The sequence below is a fragment of the Podarcis tiliguerta genome (genome assembly GCF_965153285.1).
Source record: "Podarcis tiliguerta genome assembly, chromosome: 17".
In the NCBI taxonomy this organism is placed as follows: Eukaryota; Metazoa; Chordata; class Lepidosauria; order Squamata; family Lacertidae; genus Podarcis; species Podarcis tiliguerta.
Genome location: NC_139550.1, coordinates 17400859 through 17427082, shown reverse-complemented (window position 1 = coordinate 17427082; position 26224 = coordinate 17400859). Strand labels below are relative to the sequence as shown.

The following is a 26224-nucleotide window of genomic DNA, read 5'->3' as shown; positions in this document are numbered from 1 at the left end:
AAGCTACAACTTCAGAATGAATTACCGTATTTTTTGCTCTATAAGACTCATTTTTTCCCTCCTAAAAAGTAAGGGGAAATGTGTGTGCATCTTATGGAGCGAATGCAGGCTGTGCAGCTATCCCAGAAGCCAGAACAGCAAAAGGGATTGCTGCTTTCACTGCGCAGCAATCCCTCTTGCTGTTCTGGCTTCTGAGATTCAGAATATTTTTTTCCTTGTTTTCCTCCTCCCAAAACTAGGTGCGTCTTGTGGTCTGGTGCGTCTTATAGAGCGAAAAATACGGTATGTATTTCAATGGCTGTGGAGAAAAAAAGTTTGTCTCCCAAAATGGGAAATATGAAGCCGGCTTTTAAAAATAGTGGAATAGTGCTTTTAAAGGATATGGCAGTCTTCGCTGTTCAAAGCAATAATAATAATAATAATAATAATAATAATAATAATAATAATAATTTTTAAAAAAGATGCTTCATGCCCAGGCTGTTTGCAATCTTGTTGAGCCTGGTGGTCTTCAGTACAAAGTAGGAACCAGAAAGGTTAGACAGACTATGAGCCTCTCTTTGTGAATGAGAGGATTTAATCTTGTTTTCCACACACTTCCTTGGCACTAGTTACATGAAGTGACAACTTTGTCCTCTCTAATAACCATGCTGCTTGGGGGATGGCAGTGGGGGGGTGATGTGGTGTTAATTGTAGGTGCCATGCACCCCAGCATCATAAATGGGGCCTCCAAAGGGGGGGGGGAGCTGAAATACAACAGAATAAAACATTTATTCTGCTGATTTTAAAAAGGACTTGAGAAGGGAAAGGACTTGTGACATTGACCCTTGCTGGAGCAAGACTCAGTCCCAACTGGGTTTACCAGTTGGAGCGCTGAGAAATTCTGCTTCTCCTGGAAGGTAATTAACTTGTCTGGAAGGTTTAATAGGTCTTCCAACCACAGGGCTGGATTTAGGTTTGATGAGGCCCTAAGCTACTGAAGGTAATGCGGCCCTTTATATGTGATATTTTAGGGAGCAAGCTAGCAGGCGGGGCGCATTGCTTAAATTACACAACACAAAGCACTGTTGCTGAATCTAAGTTTTATTTTATTTGTTTTTTATCTTATGTTTTGGAAATGTACACCCAGTTTTTTTTCCTTTAATTTTTTGGGGGGGCCCAAGAGAGTGGGGCCCTAAGCTATAGCTTGTTTAGCTTATACGTAAATCCGGCAATGTCCAACCACAATGAAATTGCAGGCTTATCAGGTCCACAGAAACAGGCCTGTGAAAATCTGGTACAGTATAGGAAGAATACAGACTCTGTATTCTGTAAGTCAACAGACAGGTTGTTTCTTAAAACACATCTGCTGTTTCAGCCCTCGAGAGAAAACATACAGGTATTGTGACTTTTGAGTGCTACAAAGTTAAGTTTGAACTGTGCAGTTCAGCTGCAGAAAGTCTTTCAGCAATGCATTCTGCAATGATCCTTAAAAACCTGCAAAGCAAAGGAGAAAAAAACAAAAACAAAAACCCTTTCCGTGTTTGGAGAAACAACCTTGTGTCTGATATTCCTAAATATTGTACAGCCATGCAGAACCTTCCTCGGGAGTTCCCTGATGTCTGTGTTATGTTGTTGTTTATAAATTACCACAGGAACCACCAGCTGTCGTCATAAAAATTTTATTGGCACTCTGTAAATATTAAATCAGCATGCTAAAATCATGCCATGTGTAGCGGCAGCTGATGCTCTCTTATGGAGGCAGCCTGCAAAAGAAGGGATGGCACTTTGTTCTATAAGCCTCCTACACCAGAAGGATATTTTGCAATGCTAATGCAGGTTTTGGCCCTTCCAATGCATTTAAGGCATGATCTGTAAACCAGAATCTCCACCGTTTTTCCAGCCATGCTTTAATATGCATACCTCCACATGAGCTTTTAACTCCAAACATATGCATTTAGCAAACTTTTCTGATGCTGATGGGCCAGGGACATTTTTACACTTTCAAATGATATGCATGAAACAGAACTAATATGACGCTGGTTTTCCACATCAAGGCAGAGTTGTGCACATCCATCATCTATTCCCCCCCAAAATTACACTGGACACATGCTTTGGGTTACAATCCTAATCATGTGTATTTGGAATACAGTGGTACCTCAGATTAAGCACTTAATTCGTTCCGGAGGTCCGTACTTAACCTGAAACTGTTCTTAACCTGAAGCACAACTTTAGCTAATGGGGCCTCCTGCTGCTGCCGCGCCGCCAGAGCACAATTTCTGTTCTCATCCTGAAGCAAAGTTCTTAACCCGAGGTAATATTTCTGGGTTAGCAGAGTCTGTAACCTGAACCGTGTGTAACCCGAGGTACCACTGTAGAGCAGTATTGAAATAAGTAGGATTTATTTAGGCAGTTGAATAAGAACACTCTGTGGGTAACTATTCTTATGTTGTGAGAAATTTATTGAGAAGATGATTAAATTTTAGTTTGTTTTATTACCTATATATTTGTGTTTGCTTTGTTACAATTGTTTTGTGGCAAAATACTGGGTTTTGTTCAGAAGATGCACTAATACTACTACCGACATAGTGCATACAAAATATGCTTTAAAATCTTTATCTTCACAACAATCCTGTAAGGTGGAAATGATGGCAAGGGATACTGGCTTTTCAAAGAATATCACAGAAAGCAAGCTCAAACAACTATGTTCTTCCTTGAATATCTGTAACAACAACTAGAAACACCTCATGCTATCTTAACCAGTATTTTTCAGTTAAGGTGTTCCACATATTGAGGAACCCTTGTACGCAGAAAATTAGATGTTAAGGATAAGGGTTGAAGTTTGTCTGTTCCCTTGACATACGACCGGTACTTTTCTTGTGCATGGCAGAGTATTCAGTCATATGTGAGACTCACCTGTAACCTGAAATGGTTCGGAGGAGACACAAGTTTGCCATTTTACAGGTGGCGATGATACACACAATGATACATCTGTACATGTGAATATGTCCTAAGGTTTATTAGAGGTTTATTAGAACACTATCCATGGTGCCAACTAGCCACTCATGTTACTAGAGTCACATACACATGAATTTAGACGAATAGTTCCTAGGACTGCAGCCTAAATTATTAACATATATGCATTAAAAGAAGCAATACCATATAGTTACCAACTTTTTCCACAAAGCAAGATCGTATATGCTTTGAAGCTATTAACAGGTAAATCTAATAATGGACAAAATGATCAATTTTAATATGTTGCTGATAACAAAAAAGGCCTGAATAATTATATTATTAGTATTCTACTTTTATTAACTTGCAAGCAGTGGATCTTTCAGTGTCAATGGCTAAAATAAAAATTAAATGGCATTGAAAGGGTTTTGTGCTCCTGGAAAGCGCTTCAGAGTATCAAGGTGTTACAGTTGTCTCCAACTGAACCTCTTCTATCAGCAACCAAAAATAAAAAACCCATGGAACACAGTGTTGATTAAACTTTACTGGCATTGTGAAACTGTGCAGGTATTTGTGGTGATTAATCTGATATTCTAAAGCAGAGAAGAAGTGTACTCTAGGGGCTGACAATTAACTTCATTTAAAAAGTCTTAAAGTTAACAGTCTCTGTATAAGATGCACCATTGCAATAATTGGAAACTGTCCTCCCCCACCCCATCCCCGCAATTAGGAATAGCTCTGAAAATCCTGTAAAATAAAATAGAACACTATGACAAATTAAAAGCAAAGGGAACTTTGCAGAAACAGTTACCCTGTCTAAGTTTCAAATGTAACTACAGTTAACAGTCCCTGGGGTGTATACAAGACCACTGTCCTCTGGCTTGAATTTGTTTTTTCTTCCTTCCTTTTTTTTTTGGAGCAATATTCCGTTAGCACCTGGGCTCAACTTGCTCTGAATATGGAAGTTGACTCTGAAAATCAGATCCAATTAACACATCCTTGATATAACAGAATACAGTGTTAATTACATGCAGCTGATCATTGCTGGGTTAATTAAACACTCACCCCCAAAAGCTAAGGCACTAATCTAATTAACAATTACTACAGCTGCTGTTTTCCTCTTTATACCTCCTTTCTAAATGGTGCATATTCACAGTTAGGGCCCAATCCGTCAAGTTCTCAGTATTGAAAATTCCCTTTGATCCGGATGGGATTTTTTTGGTAATGAAAGGTTAGGAAAACTGAGTTCTGGTTGCTTTATTCAGAGAACTAAGGACATAAGGATAAATGGATTGACAAGGTATTATTGCCCATGAGTGCTCAGAAAGATTTGCATAGAAAGAATCCCCCCTTTTTTCAGTTTGATAATTAATTAGGTGGCTCCATCAGTTAAGAGGCAATCCTCAACACATTCCTGCATTGTTGTGCCCAGAGTGCAGCTGAACTAACTGGGTATATGGGCACCTAATAAATAAACTGGGACATAATTTCGGTCAGAAATCACAATTACAGACATGAAAAACTGTGGTGTGCACCTAAAAACAGGTAAAGGGCACCTATAGTAGTAGCTGATCAACTCAGCTCTTTAATCTCATGTGTGGAGAATCTCTATCTCACTCACTCACTCACTCACTCACTCACTCACTCACTCACTCACTCTCTTACACTTGCACAAACTGTACCAGAGGCTTCTTCAAGATGTTGTATTGGCATTAAACTGAAGTCCTGGCTATTCTTGCCAGTGATAAAAATCTACTAAGAAAAGTTCGTTTTGAAAGGCTCAGTTTTGTTCATACACATTGGCATGCAGATCTGAGTGCAGAAATCCCATTTTGAGATCTGTTGTTTTCTGAACCTCACACTTGCATTCTTCAACGATCATGACGACCTTGATTACAGGAGCAGCGGTTGTGCAATTCATCTCCAAACGTTCCGTGGAAAACTTGGTGGGCAAGCAGTGCGAGCAAAAGGTGTAAAGGCGATCCTCAAGACCAGGAACGTGAAAAGAGCTGCACCTGCCGAAGCACAAGTTGTTTTGCACCACCAGATCCTCACAGTTCTCATGTGCAATGCTCTGAAAGAAAGCGCACCGCTGTTAAAGCACGTTCTATGGCACTTCATTAGAGAGCATATAAATACAAGAAATGGAATCATATGGAATACTTTTGAAATATGAAGGCATTATTCAAAACGTATCTCAGTAGTCTTTAGATCAACACTATGTAGTGGGCCAGTAATATTATTTCCATATTACAAATAGGGGAGTGAGAAATAGTGGCTTTCTATCTGACTACCAGTGAGTTCACAGCTAAACAGAGATTTGAGCCAGGGCTTGTAAGCACATTTCTCAGGCACTCAACTAGTATGCTACATGAGATCCATATAAAACCATTATCTTCTATACAGAAATACATTTTTTGTTAAAAAATTAAGTCACTTTTTATATTTGCTGCTACAATTACTGGGGTGGGTGGGTGGGTGGGTGGGAATAGGCCCTTTTTCTATTTCAACAGGCATTTTAGGAGAGTTTCTGGTTTTTTATATATATATAAAATTTTATCCACTGTACGGTTTTTTATCATTTTTGTGTAGTGTCAAGTATTAAGTATTAAGTGGTATAGAAATAGCTCAGATAAATAAAATGAAAATAAATTCAAGGCAGAAACATACTTTCCTGTGCTCTAAAATCTAGCACTGTATATTGTTTTCTGAAACTTCCATCGTATAAAATGGGAATCATGCACCTGAAGCATTGACACGCTTCCAAGTGTTTGTAAATTTTTATAAAAACAAAACAAATCTGAAGAAGTGTGCATGCACACGAAAGCTCATACCAATTGCAAACTTAGTTGGTCGCTAAGGTGCTACTGGAAGGAATTTTATTATTTTGTTTCAACTACAGCAGACCAGCACGGCTACCTACTTGTAACTAGAACAAATAAACAAACAGGCTATTGCAACGAAACTTTTTAGCCGCCCAAAGCTACAGGCTGTCTCTGGCACAGACACTTGTAATGTTTTTTGCTTCTATAAGCAAATTTTGCACTGATAAGACCATGGGCAAATCAGCCCTCGCACTTCTGTAAAACTGGAAAACAATGGCCTGCCTCACAGGGTTACTATGGGTGTGTGTGTGTGAACCATTTTGCAAATTAAAGTTGCAATGCAAATAGTAGCGTCACTGGATGTTCCTAAGTATATAGAAGGAGCGTTGGGTTAAGTGCTGATTTTAAGATTTAACTTTACCTGAGAGAATGGGATGGTGCTGCAGGTCTCCTGATACATTTCATTTGTCTTGATTGGAAGGACAATCACATCAGACCGTGACTTGCTTTTCAACATGAAAAGGTCCCAGAACTTCTTGGCATCTTTCCTGAAGGGCAGTTCTGCTTCCCTTTTCCTGTGAGGGTGGCAAGGAGCGTTTTGCGTTCTCTCTGGAGATGCAGTTGCGGAAGAAATTCTGTTTCCCAAATCTTGAGTGGCATGTCTATCTTTATAGGCCAAAAGAAACCTAGGCACCTCTGAGCCATTTTGCCTCTCGCCCTCCATTTCTGCCAAGAGGTGTGTCCCAAACAAACCAGTATCTGCCAGAGTTCCTTCTTGTCCCCTTAGATATTTCACTAGCGTATCTCTGTCTTGAGGCAGGAGGTGTAGAAATCTCCTTTTCTTTTGCAGTACAGCCATTTGCTCTGTTGTTCCAAGCCATGAAAGCAGCATCATCTGGAGCAACAACAAAAACATGACCTTTTAAAAAATTCTGGTGTGCTTTTCCCTTCCTCACTCTCTTGCAGTTTCAAAAAAGGCTGAAGGCAGACTGCTATATTTATACACAGGGCCTGAAGTTTTAGATTCCAGCTGCTCCAAATTGGGGGGGGGGGGCATGAGGAAGAGATAAAAAAATGGGGACCAAGAAGGTGACACCCATTAACACTCATTAACCCCAGACTCCAGGCCAAGGGCATCTTATCCTTCCTTTTTACTCTTGGAGGATGTGTATTCAAAGTTTGGATCTACAGTAAAATGTGTTTTCCTTGCCAGGGAGTGATTTTAAATGTTTGGACTGATTGTTTAGCTGCTGTCTAGGAACTGTGGAAAAGTTCCCACTTGTGTATTAGCTTCTTTCTGCCCTGCTGAATATCTCACGAGAGCACAACAAAGGAATGTAGCCGCTCAACACAACAAAAGGAAGACTGCCACATTTGTAGGTGTAGGTTAAAGCAAGGTTAAATCATCTCTCTGAGCACGATGTGCCTATATTTGTAAAATTCCAATGGCATTTATGGCCAAACAGACAGCTTTTCTCCCCTTTTTACTTCAGGTGCACACACTGTGGTAAATACTGAGGGGAATGCGAGACATTAAATGTGTCATTTAATGCGGCTACGAAGAGAGTGATTTCTGTGACTTTATGAAGTGGTTATCATGTTAAAGAGAACTAATAACATTGTAAAAACATATACTGTATGGAGCAGTCCAGTCACTACTGCTAACAAACCCCCCCCCCCCCACAACAAAAAACAAACAAACATGGCCAAAGTTCTTCCAGCCCTGCTTTTTATTGTAAGTAGAGATAATACCCCCTTTCCCACCTCAGCACAGTGCCACCTTCAAAATTAGCTATCGTGCTTCTGGGCTAGATGATATTCACGCAGCCGGGTATCATATGCAACCCATGTCTGCAAACATTTTGCTATGGGCAGATTCATTAGCACATCATTACACTCCTCATCACTTCCTTTTTAAAATAAAAACAAAAACTGAAAGTGGTGTGTCAATCAGCACAGAAATCACAATGGGCTAAGTTCCAACTAAGTTCTGTTCAGGACAGACCCACTGAAATGAATGGACCTAAATTAGTCATGTCCCTTAATTTCAACAGATCTCGTCCAACTATTCACAGATTCATCAAATCTTAGAGTTAGAAGGGAACCTGAGGGTCATCTAGCCCAACCCAAGATGCAGCTGTCATCCATATGAGGATCAAATATGCATCACGCCATAAGCAACTGATATCAGGCAATAACTTGTACCTCCTATCTTTTTTATTTAGAATGGCAATCCCCAGGAGTTCAGGTCTTGATACCTTCCCATATTAATGCAATACTTATTACTGGTGTAGACAGGATTTCTTTGGGGGAGGTGGCTTTTGGAGGAGATCGCCCAAAAAGTTGTTGAGCTTTTTTGTGAGAGCACCATTATAAATCCCCCCACAAAGAGGACATTATGAGTGGCAGACTTTTGTTGCGGGGGGGGGGGGGCAGTCTTCTGCTGGGCAGAACCTCAGTTAATTGAGTATTTTTAATGCTTTTCAATATTTTTTGAGGCTGGGGGGGGGGGGCAGGTGCCCTTCTGTCCCCCCTTGGCTACGCCCATGACCATGATTTAACTCTGTATATTTTCATCTAGATTTACAATGCCATTGGGAGTTGCATTGGGCAAGAATCTCCTGGCTGCTATACACGTAAGATCTGGGATCATAACTGAAGTCTTTATAAATATATACACTACTACAGGGGGCAGATGGCAGAGTGAGCTACTCTTTTGCTTCCTGACTTCGGGAGCTGAGACAACAAAAATGCAAAGAGCAATTAAAGTAACTGATTCCGACATAGTTGTTCCCTATCGTTCTAACGGAAATAACAGAGTCCTGTGTCACCATTTTATTATTTATTTTTTTATTGACTGAAACTCACTTTGACAGATAACTGAAGTGGTGTTGTTGTTGTTGTTAACATTTATATCTCGACTTTCCCAACACTTTGAGGAGCTCAAAGTGTATCCTGCTTTGCAGACAGGCATGTGGCTGGCACACACACACACACACACGCTGCCCGGCACAGAGAGAAAAAATTTGTGATGGTTTGCAGAGTTTCTCCCAGCTGCCCCTGACAGACTGTAGCCTGGTTTCCATATCCTGCCTTATTTTGGGTTTGCTTGACTGTCTGAAAGCATTCTCTCCGTCGAATCGGATTGTGGATTGGCAAGAGTGAGCAGGATTGTGGATCGCCTTAGGAGGAAAGCAGAATGAAAGCAAGCCGGGTGCTTGGGAAAAGCAAATGGCATCAGGAATACACAGACAGCTGTTTACACAGGGATTACAACTTCAGCGACTGGAAGGAAATGAGTTCGGAGGCTGAATGGGGGGAAAATCAGCTGGATTCAGAAGCATGCTCAGTGTTTAGTTTGGTTTGCAGTGTTATTAGTAAGGATAATACATTTTAGTTTGGATTTAAAATATATTTTAGCCTAGCAGAGTGCCTTGAACTTGCCTTCCATTTTCTTAAAAATGTAAAGGAAATGAACAACTATCTGACTTTTAGAAGACATCTGAAGGCAGCCCTGTTTTTAATGTTTGATACATTAATATGTTTTATATGTACTTTTGGCCACCCAGAGTCGCTAGGGAAATCCAGCCAGATGGGCAGGGAATAATAATAATAATAATAATAATAATAATAATAATAATAATAATGATAATGATAATGATAATTAATAATGTGCTCTCTCTTCGATTTACTGCTCAAAACACTGTTGGATGTGAAATAAACAAATATAAAAACTGTTGCCCATAGGCAGCTTCATATATGTAACATAAAGGGGGGGATGCGACTATAGCTTGCATTTTCAAAAGAGACACCAATTACCAATCTTAAACACATTGCATCTAATGTTTGTGTAAGCAGAAGGCAGCTTGTGGAACCAGAGGTGGCAAGTGATCATTTGAAGAAGGAGAGTCTATTTTGAGCAATGTGTGCCCTACATCCCAGGTTTCTGGGTGGTCTGGAGATACCTTAACCATTTGAGGGCACACCTTACACTCTCATTTCAAAGAACTTAAAAATGTCTCTTTCTGACTCTTCTAAACAGTAGTGCATGTTGGGACTGTCTGCATGTGTGCTCCAAATCACAATCCTCAAGGAGCATTGGAAAACCCTGACTTGGGGTAACCATTTGAGTCCTCCAATCTGAAGGAAAAATAAAAGTCTCCCCTTTTCAGATTCTTCTCTTTCTTAATGGACATCATTTGGGTTACGAGAGCACCAGATTACAAGGTTCCAGCTGCTCGAGAAGCAGTGTCTCTTATCTACAGAAGTGCATGTGTATCTTTTTAGGTGCAATCCCACACACTTCTCAGAGCCCCACCACACTCAGAAGGAAGTGCTTCATAAACAGTGAAATTTGCTCTCACAAGTGGTATTGATGCCCACCAACTTGGATGACCTGAAGAGCAAGTTTAGAAGGATAAAGCTAACAATAGCTACTAGCTACAATGGTTATGTTCAACCTCCCCTGTCAGAGGCACTATCCCTTCAAATACCAGTTGCTGGGGAATCACAGGTGGGCAGCTGTCTACCAGCTCCATCTGGTACGCAGGCTGAGACCCTACCTGCCTGCGGACTGTCTCACCAGAGTGGTGCATGCTCTGGTTATGTCCCACTTGGATGCAATGCGCTCTACGTGGGGCTACCTTTGAAGGTGACTCGGAAACTACAACTAATCCAGAAAGTGGAAGCTAGACTGGTGACTGGGAGTGGCTGCTGAGACCACATAACACTGGTCCTGAAAGACCTACATTGGCTCCCAGTACGTTTCTGAGCACAATACAAAGTGTTGGTGCTAACCTTTAAAGCACCAAACGGCCTCGGCCCACTATACCTGAAGGAGCATCTCCACCCCCATTGTTCAGCCCAGACACTGAGGTCCAGCTCCGAGGGCCTTCTGGCAGTTCCCTCACTGCAAGAAGCGAGGTTACAGGGAACCAGGCAGAGGGCTTTCTTGGTAGTGCTACCCGCCCTGTGGATGCCCTCCCATCAGATGTCAAGGACTTTTAGAAGACATCTGAAGGCAGCCCTGTTTAGGGAAGTTTTTAATATTTGATGTTTTATCGCTTTATTATTGTTAATATTCTGTTGGGAGCCGCCCAGAATGGCTGGGGAAATCCAGCCAGATGGGCAGGGTATTATTATTATTAGGATGAGTGCTTGTGTGCTTAGGTTTTGCATGTGAGCTTACCATTAAGACATCTACTTGGCCACTGTTGAGAACAGAATGCTGGTCTAGATGGACCTTTGGCTTGATCCATGCAGAACTCTGCCTATGTTCTTCACACAGTGGGAGTTATTTCTGAATAAACCCACAGAGGACTGCATAGTTAAGGGTTGTAGCCCAAAACTTGTATTCCCGCATTGCAGAGGGTTGGACTGGCTGACCCTTGTGGTCCCTTTCAGCTCTAGAATTCTATGATTATATGAATACGAGAGCATGCCTTGGAGAGGAGTAGGAAACAGAGGGCTGAGAACACACCACTTGCTTCTTCTACACTGCAATGTAGCAGGGGCTTTGTAATGGAAAAGAGGGTGTTAAGGTTCTTAGCTTTTGAATTCTGGTGCTGGAGGAGACTCTTGAGTGTCCCATGGACTGCAAGAAGATCAAACCTATCCATTCTTAAGGAAATCAGCCCTGAGTGCTCACTGGAAGGACAGATCGTGAAGCTGAGGCTCCAATACTTTGGCCACCTCATGAGAAAAGAAGACTCCCTGGAAAAGACCCTGATGTTGGGAAAGATTGAGGGCACAAGGAGAAGGGGATGACAGAGGACGAGATGTTTGGATAGTGTTCTCGAAGCTACCAGTATGAGTTTGACCAAACTGTGGGAGGCAGTGGAAGACAGGAGTGCCTGGCATGCTCTGGTCCATGGGGTCACGAAGAGTCTGACACGACTAAACAGCAACAAGGTTCTTAGCACTTTTTCTGGCCTCCTTTTTTCCGTACAACCCCCCCCCCCTACTTCCATGCAGCTGCTTTGTCCATTTGACAAGGTGATAATGCATCTGGAAAACCCAGCTGGGGGGTTATGACTGGTAGAGGAAGGATTAAGCACCTTCCCCCATTGCAAATTGTCCATCCCTCTCACTTTACAGCCATGCTGCAGTTTCCAGCAGCACATTTGCCAGTTATTGTGTCACCTCATAGGTTTAGTGGACTCTGTATCAAAACAGCATTTACAGTACTCTGGAATGTTGAAAGATTCTAACTCTATAGTCGAGATCCATTTATAAGAGCATTTTTTTATTAACACTCTAAGTATTACAGTAAATTATGGTACATATTGCATACTGTGTGTAGGGGTATAAAAGTTGATTAGTACCTTTTATTAAACAAAACCAAACCACAATGTTGATAAACAACATTTTCTTGAGCATTCAGGAAAGAATGTGCACATCTAATAAGAACAATTTTTCTTTTCAACGGTCTTAAGAGGAGAAACAATTGTGTACAGAATTTATGATTGCGTGTAATTTTATGACTCCTATTACATGTTTATTTATGTCAAAGTTTAACATGGCATTTTTCGCTTCTGTCTGGGAAATTATTCTCTTTGCATCGGGTAACTATTTGCAGTCCTTTTGAGATGTATATTAAAGGCTTGCTTTTATGTTGATGAACTGTGGGTTTGTAACTTTAAAAAGAAGTCCTGCCCTTCTCTTTTCCCCTGTTCCAGTTCATCAGGCCATTTCTGCATTGCCAGGGTTCCAAAATAGTTTCCTAACACATCACCATTTTATTTTACATCGTACAACGCATGGTCGGCTGATGCGTGGTAAAATGTCCTTACTACTAAACAGGATGATGTCATCTTTAGGAGTTTGACACATGTCATACCTCTCTTGGGGAGGTGGTGTTTTCCCTAGTTTTGTCCTCCAAGTTCAATTGGTGTTTCTTACAGGGGCAATTCCCTTCTCTGCTGCAGTCCACATTATTGACATGGCTCAGAGAGAGGAAAAATAAAGAGCTCGAAGAAACAGGTTTCCCTGGCCCACACTTGAAAAGTAAGACTACAGTACCTTGGTTCTTGAACTTAATCCATTCCAGGAGTCCGTTTGACTCCCCAAACCGAAAACCAAGGCGTGCTTCCGGTTGGCTGCAGGAGTTTCCTGTATCAGACATTTGGCTTCTGAAAAACATCGACAAACCGGAACACTTACTTCCGGGTTTGCGGTGTTCGGGAGCTGATTTGCTTATCAACAAAACCGTTCAAGAACTAAGGTACCATTGTATGTCCATGCTGGGGCCCGGCAGAGGCAAGAAGAGAAACCACAAGTGAAGGACAGAAAGCAAACAAAGCTTTGGGTTTGACATTTTACCCAATGCACAGTGAAACTGTGGAAGTTACTCACGGGAGAGGTAGTGAGGTAGTGATGATGGTCAGGAACTTGGGATAGCTTTAAAAGAGGATTATGCAGATTCATGGAGGGTAAAGCTATTGATAAGGGATGCGGGTGGTGCTGTGGGTTAAACCACAGAGCCTAGGATTGGCAATTAGAAGGTTGGCGGTTCGAATCCCCGCGATGGGGTGAGCTCCTGTTACTCGGTCCCTGCTCCTGCCCACCTAGCAGTTCGAAAGCACGTCAAAGTGCAAGTAGATAAATAGGTACTGCTCCGGCGGGAAGGTAAATGGCATTTCCGTGCCCTGCTCTGATTCGCCAGAAGCAGCTTAGTTATGCTGGCCACATGACCTGGAAGCTGTACGTCGGCTCCCTCAGCCAATAAAGCGAGATGAGAGTCGCAACCCCAGACTCGGTCATGACTGGACCTAATGGTCAGGGGTCCCTTTACCTTTACCTTTAAAGCTATTGATGGCTGCCATTACTACCACAGAGGGAGGGAGAGTACTTTTGGGAATTACAGATGGGGAGAGTGCTGTGCCAACAGGATGCTGGACCAGGTGAGCTATTGCCCTGATCTACCACAGCTTTTCTTATGTTCTTAGGGCAGCATATCACTGATTATTCTTTTAAAAATATAATTTCTCTAGGAATTCTTTAATGCTGCAATCATCTTGGCTGACAGGTCACACTTATAATGATAGGTAAAAAAGGTAAAAGGTAAAGGACCCCTGGATGGTTAAGTCCTGTCAAAGGCGACTATGGGGTTGTGGCGCTCATCTTGCTTTCAGGCCAAGGGAGCCGGCGTTTGCCCACAAACAGCTTTCTGAGTCATGTGGCCAGCATGACTAACCACTTCTGGCACAGCGAAACACCGTGACAGAAACCAGAGAGCATGGAAACACTGTTTACCTTCCTGCTACAGCAGTACCTATTTATCTACTTGCACTGGCGTGCTTTTGAACTGCTAGGTTGGGCAGGAGCTGGGACAGAGCAATGGGAGCTCACAAAAACGGGAGCTCATCCCCATTGCAGGGATTTGAACTGCCGACCTGATCAGCAGGCCCAAGAGGCTCAGTGGTTTAGACCACAGCACCACCTGCGTCCCTACTTATAATGATATTGCTGGCTTACCATTGGAGCTCTGTCCATGTGCCACTTGAAACAGAAGAGCGGCTGTGTGTACTTTAGTTTCGGTTACCATCATAATGTAAACTTTAAAAATCTCACAGAAGTATTACAGCTTTGGGCATATTACCATAACATAGCAACACGAAACCGTCATTCGAAAGAGTTCACCATGTTCCCACTTCCATATTTCCTCTCTGTGTGTCGATAAAAATGTGTGAAGGGGAAGGGAAGTAATTTTGATTTTTTTTTTTTACTTAAAGCTCCAAAATTTCTGTAGCCACTATCATGCATCTTTTATAAACTTTGACCAACAGAATGCTGGCTGTTTCCATGGGTGTTGCCAAGGGGGAGGGAGAGGGAAAAAATCAATCAAAATCAATACAAATCTGAGGTTCTGTCCCCCTCCCCAAAATCCTGGCTATGCCCATGGCTGTTTCCCTTTCAAAACCAAACAATTGCAGTGTTGTGAGGGGTAGAGTACCCAGTTCAGGAAAGACAAGGCAAGTAACATATGGCTTAGTATAAAAAAACTCAACCTCCGCCAACTTCTCTAGCTGTTTCATATTTTATATGTCTTGGAAGAGTCTTGATAGAAAATAACACTGGGGCGAACAAGGCTTGTTCTTCACTCATACACGATATACCACAAAAGAGATCAGTCACAGTGTAACATTTCCCCCTATCATTTTTTAACCCCTTCGTATAAAAACCTATTACAAATAGGTCACCTGACTCTCTACCTTCATGCCCTTTCAGCACCCCTGGCTATAAATAAATATATCTATTTTTATACATGATGAGGTTTGCATCAGCTGTCTTTACAGTTTCCTAGAGCATATATAATTGTGTCCTTTGCCCTTCTTGCAGTTCTGTCTTTGCCATTTCCCCCGCCGCTGTACTAAAACACAGTTCTTTCCTTTCTTTGAAAGACGTGACGGCTCTTTCCCCCAGTTCGTGAAAGCAACACGGTCTCCATTGTTCCATCTGAACTGGCCTGGATTTCTTCTGTCGTTGAAGCCTGTAACAAATTCAGATGTGCAAGTTGACCGTCATATAATTGACAAAGTGTTCAGAACAACCTGACTGGTCTCTCAGCAATATTCTTAGGCTGCATACATGCCCAGACCCTCCAAGTGTCTCTATTTCCAGTTCCAAATTTACAAAAACTGTCCTCGTTTCTGAATTGAACCTGGAATGTCTTGCTTTTCCTTAGGATGCTGCTATTTTCATTGGAGAAATGTTGGAGGGTAGGCAGTTATGAGACCCCCCCAAGCTAAGCAGATAAGGACCTATACAACCTTTAGAAGACATCTGAAGGTAGCCCTTTGCGGCGCTCATCTCGCTTTATTGGCCGAGGGAGCCGGTGTACAGCTTCCAGGTTGTGTGGCCAGCATGACTAAGCTGCTTCTGGAGAACCAGAGCAGCACACGGAAATGCCGTTTACCTTCCCACCAGAGTGGTACCTATTTATCTACTTGGACTTTGATGTGCTTTCGAACTGCTAGGTTGGCAGGAGCAGGGACCGAGCAACGGGATCTCACTCCATCGCAGGGATTCGAACCGCCGACCTTCTGATTGGCAAGTCCAAGGCTCTGTGGTTTAACCATACATTTAAAGCACATTCACAGAATCCTGGGAACGGACATTTGTTAAAGGTGATGGGAATTGTAGCTTTGTGGGAAATAAATGGCAATTCCCAGGATTCTTGGTGGATGGGTAATTTGAATGTGTATCAAATGTATGGTGTGCTTGCAAATCCAAAGAATGAGTTATACATTGGGGGAGCTTTCTTGTAAAAACAAACTCCAATTTAAATCATAAAACTAACAGGGGAACTAGAATAGGAAAAGTTGCTGTAAGTGTAGATTTAGTACCTGTAATAGGGAACTACAACAACTGGCTGCAGCTACTGACCCTTGGCCAGGTCTGTGAAGCCATCTGGTTAAGGCCTGCTCCCCGTTAGATCCTGAGCCATATGAAGCTGAGCCATGAGCTCTTAGGGCAGGAGGGAAAAGCTCCAGAAGAATGAAGCTGGCTGGGAGAATGGCCAAACCACTGAAGAGCTCCAAGGACAGAGCTGGTGAGCTTGGAAGTTCAGTGCCAGAAACCTGGAAGACCAGAAATTCACCTTCTGCACAACAGCAGCAAAGATAATTTAAGCAGGGAAATGTTTTGAAAGAATGGTATTTGGAAATTACCATCCTAAAGACCAGGAGAGGAAAATAATGTCAACCTTGGTGCCATATATTTTGAGGGAAATGTGGGCCAGAGGCTGAAGAGTAGACAGTCTGTTGGATCGTATACCTACCTGTCCAGAAGGGTCTTCTTCCACTGAAGTCCCACAGCCACTGCATGTGTGTTTTAGAAGCCACACTTACTAAACTGCCATGATACCTAAGCTCAGCAAAGGAGAGAGGGATTTTTAGACTCAGAATCATAGACTTGTAGAGTTGAGACCCTGAGGATTATCTAATCCAACCCCCTTCAATGCAGGAATATTCAGCTGCGCTGCAGCCCTGGCATTATCAGCACCACGCTCTAACCAACTGAGCTATCCAGAAGAAGCATCCGTTCTGCTGATAAAGGGACAATGTACGGTTACTATATCTCAACGAGCATATGGATAATGAATGTAAAAACTGAGAGTCACGAAAACCCTTTTTTGGGGGGGAAATATTGGGAAAGCATGCTGAGAAAAGAAACCTCGGTTTTCAGACATCTCAGAAGTCAAACGTTTCGGGTTTCAAATGCCAAAAACCCGGAAGTTTTTGAATGCTTTTCGGAAGCAGAACGTGCCACGCGGCTTCCGTATTGAGTTTTCTGGATGTAAATGCTTCCAGAAATGCCTGCTTTGGTTTTCGAACGTTTTGGAAATCGAACAGTCTTCCGGAATGGATTATGTTTGAAAACCAAGCTTCCACTGTATTGTGAGACAAGCTGTGATGTACATGTTACAGTGGTACCTCGAGTTAAGAACTTAATTTGTTCCAGAGGCCCGTTCTTAACCTGAAACTGTTCTTAACTTTAGACTGTTCTAGCACTTTAGCTAATGGGGCCTCCTGCTGCCGCCGCATGATTTCTGTTCTCATCCTGAAGCAAAGTTCTTAACCTGAGGTACTATTTCTGGGTTAGTGGAGTCTATAACCTGAAGTGTCCGTAACTTGAAGTTTCTGTAACCTGAGGTACCACTGTATAAGGTTCTATTTACAATCCAGAGGTACTGGTATCTACATTTTGTTAAACAAAGGGTATGTGTGTGTGTGAGAGAGAGAGAGAGAGAGAAACTATGCTTAAGCTGTAATGGCTTTGATCAAACCAACTGCAAAGAGAACTTTGGAACAGGGGTTTAACCACCTACCCTCTACACTGAAATCCCTCACATCCTCCCTAAACCTTTGGAAAAACAGATCTAACTTTAGTATTATATTTTACTGGCAAGAGTATCATTTCTACAGTAACACGCTGGATGGGACATTCAACAGCAGGGAACACATATATAAGAGCTCCTTACTGTTCCCTGCAATCCCGGGCAGCTACGGTCCACGTGACTTTTGGATCGGTGATGAGGATGTAGCAGCTTCCATCATGATGGGTCCAACCGGGAGGGCAGGTAATCACATTAACACCCTAGAATTAGATGGTCTCATTTCAGTATTATTTCCTTCCGTGTTCCCACCTTCTGAAAGAAGTGTCCTTTGGAAGCTGAGCTAGCTCAGAGAATTCAGAAAATCTGGACCCCGCTGCTCCCCAAATGGCATTTGGATATCAGCTGGAGGGTTCAACCTCCTCCAGCTTTTGCCATGAGCCCCTCTGTCCTGAACCACTGCTTGCTTTCCCAAGTAACAACAACAGAATCATAGGATTGAAAGGGACACCAAGGGTCATCTAGTCTAACCCCCTGAAATATATTCTTGAATGCTGCAGCAGTGACCCTAGAGATAATAATAATAATAATAATAATAATAATAATAATAATAATAATAATTTATTTATATCCCGCCCTCCCCAGCTGAAGCCGGGCTCAGAGTGGCTAACAACAATAAAAGTATAAAATAAAAGAATCAATTGATTCTAAAATCAATTCAAAATCAAATTAATGTCAACCATTGGGCTAGAGTTCTTTAAGGATTACCAAAGGAGGGGGTCAGACTGTGCCTTGGCCAAAGGCCTGGTGAAACAGCTCTATCTTGCAGGCCTTGCGAATAGATGTCAAGTCCCGCAGGGTCCTAGTCCTTTGTGACAGAGCATTCCACCAGATCAGGGCCACAGCCGAAAAAGCCCTGGCTCTGGTTGAGGCCAGCCTAACCTCCCTGTGGCCCGGGATATCCGAGATGTTTTTATTTGAAGACTGTAAGGTCCTCCGTGGGTCATACCAGGAGAGGCGGTCCCGTAGGCACGAGGGTCCTAGGCCATATAGGGCTTTAAAGGTTAAAACCAGCACCTTAAACCTGATCCTGTACTCCACCGGGAGCCAGTGCAGCTGGTATAGCACCAGATGAATGTGATCCAGTGGCGAGGACCCCGTAAGGACTCTCGCTGCGGCATTCCGCACCCGCTGGAGTTTCTGGGTCAGTCTCAAGGGCAGCCCCACGTAGACAGAGTTACAATAATCAAGTCTGGAGGTAACCGTCACATGGGGTAGAGCCATGAAGTTGCCCTCCTGACACTGCTGTCAGGATGGGACTTGGGTGAGGTAGGTGAATAAGAAGAAGAAGAAGAGTTTGGATTTGATATCCTGCCTTTCACTCCCTTTAAGGAGTCTCAAAGCGGCTAACATTCTCCTTTCCCTTCCTCCCCCACAACAAACACTCTGTGAGGTGAGTGGGGCTGAGAAACTTCAAAGAAGTGTGACTAGCCCAAGGTCACCCAGCAGCTGCATGTGGAGGAGCGGAGACGCAAACCCGGTTTCCCAGATTACGAGACTATCACTCTTAACCACTACACTACACTGGTGATAGCAAGACTGTGGCTGGGCAAGCATTTATTCACCCAAAGAATCTTGGGAACTGTAGTTTACCCACCACAGAGCTACAATTCCCAGTACCATTAACAAACTACAGTTGTCAGGGGTCTTTATGTGGGGTTTGTGTGGTTTAAATGTATGGTGCACATGCAGCCCTAGTACAACAGAGGGACAAAGGAATCATGACTAAACAGATCCATTAAATCAGTTTATATATATCTGTCTGCTTCTACAATCCTGCTTTTGATTTGCTGAAAACTGGCTACTTTGAGACATATTTAAAGTTTGTGTTTTATTTATTTTATTTCCATTTTTTTGAAAATAAACATTCATTCAGCAGATTTCTACCTGGTGTGCATTACTCCACAGAGTCCAGGAATGACCATCACACTGAAACATCTTCTGAGTGATTCCTTCAAAGTGCAAGAGACCCTTCAAATCTGGCGTGCATCTGTTTGGAAAGGAAAGGCTCTGGACCTGAAAAAGAAATGGATTTTTGGCAAAAAAAAGGACAAAGCAATCAATTTTTATTTTTATTGTAGTCTCCTTCTCCAGCACTGCAAGGCAGTCTCTTGCATTTCTAATGCTAATGTTCTGCACAGCTTTTTAAAAACATTGTGCCGGACAGATTTTTGCTGATAGATGTTTGTCCAATCTCAAATATGACATCCCTGAATAAATCAATGAAGATTTGTGATTCGGGTCTTTCAGGAATGTCCTTGGAATATTCTTCACAACTTTACTGCTTTTACTGTTTTCTTAAGCTGAACAATTTGTTTTCAGAAGATATATACACACCCACACCCACCCACCCACCCACCCACCCATACACACCCACACCCACACCCACACCCACACACAGTGTGTGTGTGTGTGTGTGTGTGTGTGTGTGTGTATGAGTTTAATGTCACTTTAAATATTCATCTTTTGGGTTTTAAACTTTTTCAGAATACAGTGCATAAACAAACAGGGAATAGAAGATACCGGAATGCTAGAGTCTGCTTGCGGAACTTCCATTTTCTTGAGGGGAGCCATATTTTTCCTCGGCTCTCTTTGGTTAATTACTGACGTGGCTGCCATCTTGTTTTTGTTAGGCAATGGGTTGTCATCCTCCACTCTGAGCACTGCCATTCCATGGTACTTGAGAAAGAATGACCAAACAAACAAACAAACAACAAAAGCAGATGGAGAGAAAGGATAATTCCTCACTAGTCAGCTCCAAAGTTGTATTGGTCACAGAACTAAAAAGAGAGTTTTTAAATACAAGCTGTCTTTAAGGCTCAAATTACACATGACAACAGTTCAATCACATCTTTAAACTGGGTTTGTCCCAAACCATGTATAAAATGGAGTGAGGGCCCAATTTTAAGAAGAGCATGCAAATGGAGTTGCTAAACTCCTCACCATGGTGGTCTACCATGGCGTCATTTTTCTATCAACTATATTCACTTCTCACTGGAAGAAAATCATCTGAAGGAAGGGTTGTTTGGGTATAGGAGCTGGGGAGGGAGAACATACCTGCCCTTCTAATATACAGTGGTACCTCGGGTTATATAGGCTTCAGGTTGCATACGCTTCAGGTTACAGACTCCGCTAACCCAGAAATATTACCTCGGGTTAAGAACTTTGCTTCAGGATGAGAACAGAAATCGGGCTCCAGCGGCGCGGCGGCAGCAGGAGGCCCCATTAGCTAAAGTGGTGCTTCAGGTTAAGAACAGTTTCAGGTTAAGAACAGACCACCGGAACGAATTAAGTACTTAACCCAAGGTACCACTGTACCATGTTTGCTCTTAAAAGAGCTAAAGCTGGGCCTGCACTTCTCACCTCCATCTTGTCTCAGACCTGATTAGTGGCAGAGCCTTTTTAAAAACACTACCATCGTGTGCAATTTTAGTCCAAAAGGAAAAAGGGTAAAATGGAATATGACTTTAAAATGGAATATAACTTTAAAAACTCAGTCACTATCGCTAATCAGGTTGTATACTGTATACAGGTAAGATATAACAAAAGAAGAATTAAAGGTGCATGTTGCTGCAAAATCATGTTCTTACTTTAAAAAAGACGCCAGTGCCATTTCTAAAAGTGAAAGAAGAACGAACCTGGAAGGAAAAGAAGATCGAATGTTCACAGCATCTCTTAATAAAGCAAAATACATTTTTTTGTACTTTAGTGAGATGGCGGGAGTGGAGGTGACAACCTGAGTGTCTATATCATCCATCTATCTATCTATCTATCTATCTATCTATCTATCATCTATCATCTATCTATCTATCTATCTATCTATCTATCTATCTATCTATCATCTATCTATCTATCTATCATCTATCTATATCTATCTATCTATCATCTATCTATCTATCATCTATCTATATCTATCTATCATCTATCTATCTAATCTATCATCTATCTATCTATCTATCATCTATCTATCTATCTATCTATCTATCTATCTATCTATATCTATCTATCTATCTATCTATCTATCTATCTATCTATCTATCTATTTATCTATCTCTATCTACCTATCTATCTATCTACCTATCTATCAATCATCTATCTATCTATCTATCTATCTATCTATCTATCTATCTCTATCTATCTATCTATCTATCTATCTATCATCTATCTATCTATCTATCTATCTATCTATCTATCTATCATCTATCTATCTATCTATCATCTATCTATCTAATCTATCATCTATCTATCTATCATCTATCTATCTAATCTATCATCTATCTATCTATCTATCATCTATCTATCTATCTATCTATCTATCATCTATCTATCTATCTATCTATCTATCTATCTATCATCTATCTATCTCTATCTACCTATCTATCTATCTACCTATCAATCATCTATCTATCTATCTATCTATCTATCTATCTATCATCTATCTATCTATCTATCATCTATCTATCTATCTATCATCTATCTCTATCATCTATCTATCTATATCTACCTATCTATCTATCTACCTATCAATCATCTATCTATCTATCTATCTATCTATCTATCTATCCTCTATCTATCTATCATCTATCTCTATCATCTATCTATCTATCTATCTATCATCTATCTATCTATCATCTATCTATCTATCTATCTATCTATCTATCTAATCTATCTAAGGCTGACTAATAATTCATCTACCTCACATAATGCCAAAAGGAAGAGGGGTGGGGTGGGGCACCCAATCAGTCCATAGATCACAGGAGGTTCTACAGTAGAACTTCTACCCAAATAGCTCCCTATAGAGCTAAGAAGGGCAAATTGTGCCACAAATATTTGCAGTCCTCTAGAGAAATACCTGTAGAACAAACACATCCAGGTTAAGTAAAAGGTTAAGTAAGACATAAGAAACTCAACCTTGTTTGGGTATTAACCAGTCTGACCTAGGGAATATTCCAAACTCCAAAAGCAGGGGTGGTGAGGATGGTGATTCTTACAATTCCATAACACTTAAACATCCTGTCTCCAATTTGTTGGTTTTATAATCTGTTATCACTTGGGAGCAATTTCTCATTGCAAAGGCAGGCTTTTAATAATCCCCACATCTAATATATACTGTAGTTTGGAAAGTGGTTTGTCTGGCTGTCTGGCCTCCATAGGTTGGATGCTCCTCAATATATTGTTGCCAAACTCAACTCTAGTTTGCCACTTTGAATCAAGGTGACAGACCAAACCTTTCAAAATCATGCAGCAATTTTCACCTCTGATTTCAAAATTTCTTAGAATTCCCAAGCAATGCCAGGCAGCTAGTTAAATATGGTTGTGGGAAAATTTGGACCCCAGGTGGCCATTATGTAGATCCCCAAACCCCAGGAAACATCTGCATAGAAAAATTGAAGATAGCCTTATCTAGAATGGATTTTGCTCACTAGCTTCTTTCTTCCCACAACAAGACTTTAAATTTCCTAAAGACATGAAGGTGACATGGCAGAAGCATCATGTCATATGATGTGCATGTCAATTGCACTGACATCTTCGGTTTTTCAGACTTTGCCATTCTTTTTTTAAAAAACCCAACTCCAGCAACATCTGTTTGACCAAGCAAGACAAGTTTGTCTGAGCAAGACAAAATAAATGGGTACACCAAGGCCAAGAGTGTCCCAATCACAAAACCTTTACTGCTCTTGACTGTCATCTCTGACTGTTGCCAGTTCAAAAAGAATCATTAAATCACGTGAGATATTCATACAGAAGTACAGTGGTGCCCCGCAAGACGAATGCCTCACAAGACGGAAAACCCGCTAGACGAAAGGGTTTTCCGTTTTCAGAGGTGCTTTGCAGGACGAATTTCTCTATGGGCTTGCTTCGCAAGACGAAAATGTCTTGCGATTCTTGAGGTTTTTTTTCACTCCCCACCCCCTTTTTCTAAGGCGCTAAACTGCTAATAGCCTTTTAGCAGCTAATCCGCTAATCCCTTAAGCCTTTAATAGCCGCTAATAGCCGCTAAACCGCTAATAGCGCTAATAGCGCTAATTCGCTAATAGGGTTGCTTCGCAAGACGAAAAAACCGCTAGACGAAGAGACTCGCGGAATGGATTAATTTCGTCTTGCGAGGCACCACTATACATACACAGAAACACACACCAACTTTGGAATAATTGTATCCTCCCACTGTTTGAGAAGCAATCCTTACTCTTTTGCCATTTCCAAGGGCTCTTAGCCGGCTCCTTGCAAGATTCACCGAGTTGAATTCTGGTAATTTGTCCCTTCTCTGCACTACCATCTCTTTGGAAGCGGGCAATGGGATCCCTTCCAAATGAACAGTGCCATGCCTGGAAGATGAAGAGGGGCCTGGAAGCAATGTTCCTTTCATCCATAAGTTGTGAATGTTTTGGCTTGAGGAGTGGAATGAGCTGCACTGACCTGAAAGCAAACAAGATGGCAGATGGTCAGTTCTTTTTATATAAAACAGATAGCTGGTCACATTGATGTGGGCGATGAAACAGCTTGTCATTAGGAGTAAGATGATTTTTCATCTGATGTTGATTTGTTGTTTTTCTTTTCTTAACGAGTCCTTGTTTCTGAACTTTATCTGCCAACTTAAAAGGAATTTTAGAAGTTCTGAGGAAGTTATTTTTAAGCAACAACAACAACAACATCCTTTGTTTCTTAAATTGCATACGCACATAGACCAGAATCAGGTTTCCATGGTGGAGCAAAGGCCACTTATTCTTCTCCCTCTGAGTGTACTTGACTTTGTTTGAGCCAGGCAACTGCAAGGCCACTGTGCACATCAATTGCTCAGGGGTTGCCCTCCCCATTTTATCCTTATAAAACCCTATGAGGTAAGTCAGGTTCAGAGTGTCTGACATATCCAAGGTCATCCAGTGAGCTCCATGGCCTCAGCAGGAAGTTGAACCAAAATCTCCCAGTACACTGGCTCCCAGTATGTTTTTGAGCACAATTCAATGTCTGGATGCTGACCTTTAAAGCCCTTTGAAACAGTCTTGGCCCTGTACACCTGAAGGAACATCTCCACCCTCATTGTTCAGCCCAGACACTGAGGTCCAGCTCTGAGGGCCTTCTGGCGGCTCCCTCATTGTGAGAAGTGAAGCTACAGGAAACCAGGCAGAGGGCCTTCTCAGTAGTGGCACCTACTCGGGCCTTCTCAGTAGTGGCACCTACCTACTCTATGGAACGCTCTCCCATCAGATGTCAAAGAGATCAATAATTATATGACATTCCATAGGCATCTGAAAGCAGCCCTGTAGAGGGAAGTTTTTTAATGTTTGATGCTTTATTATGCTTTTATATTTGTTAGAAGCCACCCAGAGTGGCTGAGGCAACCCAGTCAGATGGGTGGGGTACAAATAGTAAACAACTTCTTCTAATTATCTGCCTTTACCTGGTGATTTTGGCTCATGGACCAGATGTTTCCCAGCCCTGTCTTAGTCCAAGTACCTTTAAACATGACACCACACTCTCTCTTCGAACTGAACCTGCAATACCTGGGTTTACATATAGTCAAGGCTGCTTTTTAGGGCATAGCATCCACAAGGTGGTATACACAACAAGATAAAAATGCATTAAGACATATTTCAAATAGCTTATCAATAAAGGTATCCACCGAAACTGTTCAGGGCCTCAAAGCTAGCTTTACTGTTAGGAAAGGTGACCTGGAATTACCAGGTTTTTATGGCCTCTCTACCTGAATAACTAGGTTTCCGTGCCTCTCTGTCTGGAGCTTGGCACTTCCTCCTGGCCATACCCCCTCACCAGCCCTGCCCCATGGTTTTGTCTAGCTGGAATGTGACCTTGAATTCCAACAATGCCTCCTCCTTGTCAGGGAAGCAGGAGTGTGTATGTGTGTATGTGTGTGTGTGTGTGTGTGTGTGTGTGTGTGTGTGTGTGGAACTAGCCTGCTGTACAAAGTTAAAATTTACATTTGTTGTTTTGACTATTTTTGCCCCAACCCTGCTCACCATTGGCATGCGACTCTCAAAAGGTTGCTCCAAAGGCAATGTGAAAAGGTTCCTCACCCCTAGCCTACATTCTGGGTGCCATTCACAAATACAGTGGTACCTCAGGTTACAGACACTTCAGGTTACAGACTCCCCCTAACCCAGAAATAGTACCTTGGGTTAAGAACTTTGCTTCAGGATAAGAACAGAAATCGCATGGGGTGGCACGGCGGCAGCGGGAGGCCCCATTAGCTAAAGTGGTGCTTCAGGTTAAGAACAGTTTCAGGTTAAGAACGGACATCCAGAACGAATTAAGTTCTTAACCCAAGGTACCACTGTAGTTTGGAAGGGGTTTCTACATCTCAGGGAAGAGTATGGCAGATTCCCTCTGCCATAGACAAATGGTCTTCAGTCAGGCGAGGAGATGGAATGGGCCCGTAATAAAGTCTCGTGCACAAAACAATGCCCATGCTTCAGAGTTGTTGAGCTTCAGCTAATGTGCCCCTAATCCAGCTAGAGTTGTAGGTACTACAGGTCTGAGTCAGTGGATAGGAATTTGCATTCCCACCCTGCTTAAAATACAGTTGGCACAACACAACCCTGTCCCCACTCTGAAGTGC

General features: G+C 42.1%; 2 protein-coding genes across 5 annotated transcripts in view; both read right to left on the bottom strand.

The window, feature by feature from the left end:
* Nucleotides 1-3775: 3775 nt before the first annotated feature.
* CER1 (cerberus 1, DAN family BMP antagonist) lies at nucleotides 3776-6671 on the bottom strand. The gene is made up of 2 exons (XM_083421255.1): nucleotides 6175-6671; nucleotides 3776-5002 (listed from the first exon to the last, which is right to left on the bottom strand). Exons 1-2 carry the CDS (start codon nucleotides 6667-6669, stop codon nucleotides 4709-4711), a joined length of 789 nt encoding a protein of 262 aa, XP_083277381.1. The 5' UTR covers nucleotides 6670-6671; the 3' UTR covers nucleotides 3776-4708.
* A 7190-nt stretch (nucleotides 6672-13861) lies between these two features.
* FREM1 (FRAS1 related extracellular matrix 1) overlaps nucleotides 13862-26224 on the bottom strand; it is a 77162-nt gene continuing 64799 nt past the window's right edge. For 3 of the 4 annotated variants that reach the window (XR_014506259.1, XR_014506260.1, XR_014506261.1), the window contains exon 31: nucleotides 23864-24066. Coding sequence is in view for 1 of the 4 variants with exons in the window: in XM_083419196.1 (XP_083275322.1) it covers nucleotides 15044-15243; nucleotides 16534-16619; nucleotides 17737-17852; nucleotides 19537-19665; nucleotides 20173-20328; nucleotides 21240-21287; nucleotides 23837-24066 (965 nt within the window). In the remaining 3 variants the exon portion in view is untranslated. Of the gene's footprint in view, nucleotides 15244-16533; nucleotides 16620-17736; nucleotides 17853-19536; nucleotides 19666-20172; nucleotides 20329-21239; nucleotides 21288-23836; nucleotides 24067-26224 lie in introns of those variants that run through there. The other variant, XM_083419196.1, reaches the window with a different exon arrangement.